Source organism: Mandrillus leucophaeus, unplaced genomic scaffold, assembly GCF_000951045.1.
Source record: "Mandrillus leucophaeus isolate KB7577 unplaced genomic scaffold, Mleu.le_1.0 Scaffold145, whole genome shotgun sequence".
NCBI lineage: Eukaryota > Metazoa > Chordata > Mammalia > Primates > Cercopithecidae > Mandrillus > Mandrillus leucophaeus.
The window spans coordinates 1,227,079-1,229,632 of record NW_012101421.1 but is presented as its reverse complement, the minus strand read 5'-3'; the positions used below and the strand labels follow the sequence as shown (position 1 = coordinate 1,229,632).

At 39.9% G+C, this 2,554-nt stretch overlaps 1 protein-coding gene across 2 annotated transcripts in view; it reads right to left on the bottom strand.

Annotated features, from left to right (window-relative positions):
* Nucleotides 1–372: 372 nt before the first annotated feature.
* The window catches only part of RNF125 (ring finger protein 125, E3 ubiquitin protein ligase), a 66,082-nt gene continuing 63,900 nt past the window's right edge, over nt 373–2,554 (bottom strand). The window contains exon 6 of one of the 2 annotated variants that reach the window (XM_011974379.1): nt 373–744. In XM_011974379.1, coding sequence (XP_011829769.1) covers nt 658–744 — 87 coding nt within the window. In that variant the 3' untranslated portion in view covers nt 373–657. The remainder of the gene's footprint in view (nt 745–2,554) is intronic. The other variant, XM_011974380.1, reaches the window with a different exon arrangement.

Below are 2,554 nucleotides of genomic sequence, written 5' to 3'. Positions count from 1 at the left end.
TATTTTTAGTAGAGACAGGGTTTCACAGATACCAGTGTTGGCCAGGCTAGTCTCGAACTCCTGACCTCTTGATCCGCCCGCTTCAGCCTCCCAAAGTGCTGGGATTACAAGCGTGAGCCACTGCATCTGGCCTAAATGGACCTCCTTGACTTCCAAAATGTTCCTTTCCAACTCCCGTACAAGATTATTAATGTTAATCTATTAGAGATTAGAGCAAGGGCATTGGAGCAGATTTCTTATTTCTTTGAATGTCTGCATTTTGTTTCACTCTCTATTTTCTTACATAGAACAAAGATTAGTTATCGTGCCTAACCATGATGGTAGTTATTAATATGTAGTATTATACACAGAGTGTTATCTAATTTGCAAACCGAGATCCTCCACCCACTTGCCTACCATGTGCCTTTTCCATATAATGACGACTGATATAGACAGTTTTTTTTTGTTAGATGTGTAGGAATCTCAAGGATGTAAAACAGATTTAAATCATCAAAATTAAAGCAGTTTTTAAATGCACTATAACAATAAACATGGACAAACATATAACTGTGTTGTACATTTTTGCCCATCAAGCATTGACAACTTCCCTTCAATTTGTTCAAGCAGCATCTTAAATGGTGCAATTCAGTGGTCCCTTTTCCCTTCGTTTTAATAAAATTATGTGGCGTTCGACTGATTCACATATTCAAGAAGTGACCGGTCTAAGACTCTTCGGATAAGAGCTTCCTCAATTATATTAAAATCCTATAATAAAGAAAAATAATTAGAAATATTCAGAGTCAATAGTATTTCAGAAACTGGAGGATGAGGGTCAATCCAACACCCTCATTTTGCAGGGAACTAAAGTTAGGAGACTTGTTCAAAGTTCCACAAAGCTTGTCATAGAACCCAGGACTTTTGCTTTGGGGCTAATGAATTTTCTCCTTCACTTTGCTGCCTATCAATTAACTAGTTACTGTCATAATAAAAAGTCTTGATTCAAAATTTGAAGTTTTTATCTGATATAATGAGAAGTTTTCAGTCATCATTACAAATCCTGCTCAGAGTGCTATGTTCCACACAAACCTGTAAAATGGAGCAAAGTTCAGGCACCCCCACAGGCTTCACCAATGCCAGCAGTACCACTGAATAGCTATTTCCGAAGAAAATGTTAAAAACAAAACTTTCTCTTTACCTCCCTATGTGTCAAAGTGGAATTCAAAATTCTATGTCAGCACATTCTATAAGTAAAACAAAAACCATTAAGAACCCTATCCTCTGCAATCCCTCTCCTCTTCCACAATAACAAAAGATGAAATCTCTATTCAAAGTCCATTCTGCAACATAAAAACAAAAAACAAAAAAAACTCCACAAAATCCAAAGGAAAGCCATAAAGCACAGCAGAGCACAAGGTTTGGTCTTGATACTGGCTTGTTCTTAGGTAATTTAGTTAACCTTTGAGCTTCAGATATTTCAGTTAAATGAAGATAAAAATACAGTATTCACTTCACGGAAGTTGCTACAACTTATGTACATATCACAATTTATTGTGATATATACATAGAGTGCTTAGCTTAGTACATAGCAGTTCAGGAAACAAAAAATCAAAACAAAGAACACTACTTCAAGCTCACTTCCATACCCAAGAAGATGGCTGTGAGTGGCTGCAAAGTATTCTTATCAAAGTGGCTTCATCCTGCCTAGCTCTGGATCATGCTTTGTCTGAAAGATCTTGAGAACAGACTGAACATGATTAGCCAGAAGAGCCATAGAATCGACCTGGCTTTAGAACATCTCATAGAGCTAAGGTAAAGAGAAACCTCTTGAGATGGAGTCTCCCTCTGTCGCCCAGGCTGGAGTGCAGTGGTGTGATCTCGACTCACAGCAAGCTCCCCCTCCCCGGTTCACGCCATTCTCCTGCCTCAGCCTCCTGAGTAGCTGGAACCACAGGCGTCTGCCACCACGCCCGGCTCATTTCTTTGTATTTTTAGTAGAGATGGGGTTTCACCGTGTTAGCCAGGATGGTCACGATCTCCTGACCACGTGATCTGCCCATCTCGGCCTTCCAAAGTGCTGGGATTACAGGCGTGAGCCACCGCACCGGGCCAAGAGAAACCTCTTTGTTTTACCAGAGAGAACACACAGACCAGAACCAAGTTCTGTTGAGGCCTGTGTGCCGTATGGGCCACAAAAGACACATGCTTAGAGATATGGAGCTGAGGATTTAAAGCCTCTGTCATGTTCCTTGTTCAGTTCCTCAAGTGGTCCTAACAATTCTACTCCTATCCCATCTCCAATTTGCCAAACATCTGTGCCTGAACTGTGCAAATCACTTTATATACATTATCTCATTTAATCCTAAGAAGAGTTTTGAGAGTAGGTGCTTTTAATCTCTTCCCTTAACCAATGGACAAACTGAGTTTCAGAGGTTAAATGCCTTCTGCAAGGTCGCACATATGTGACAGAGCTGTTGCTTAAAACTAGTTTAGAACCTGAGCTCCTTATGTTCAACCTGGATAATAATAATTGGCAGATAGAAAGCCTGGAGAAAATTCTCAAATGACGATCTTGAAT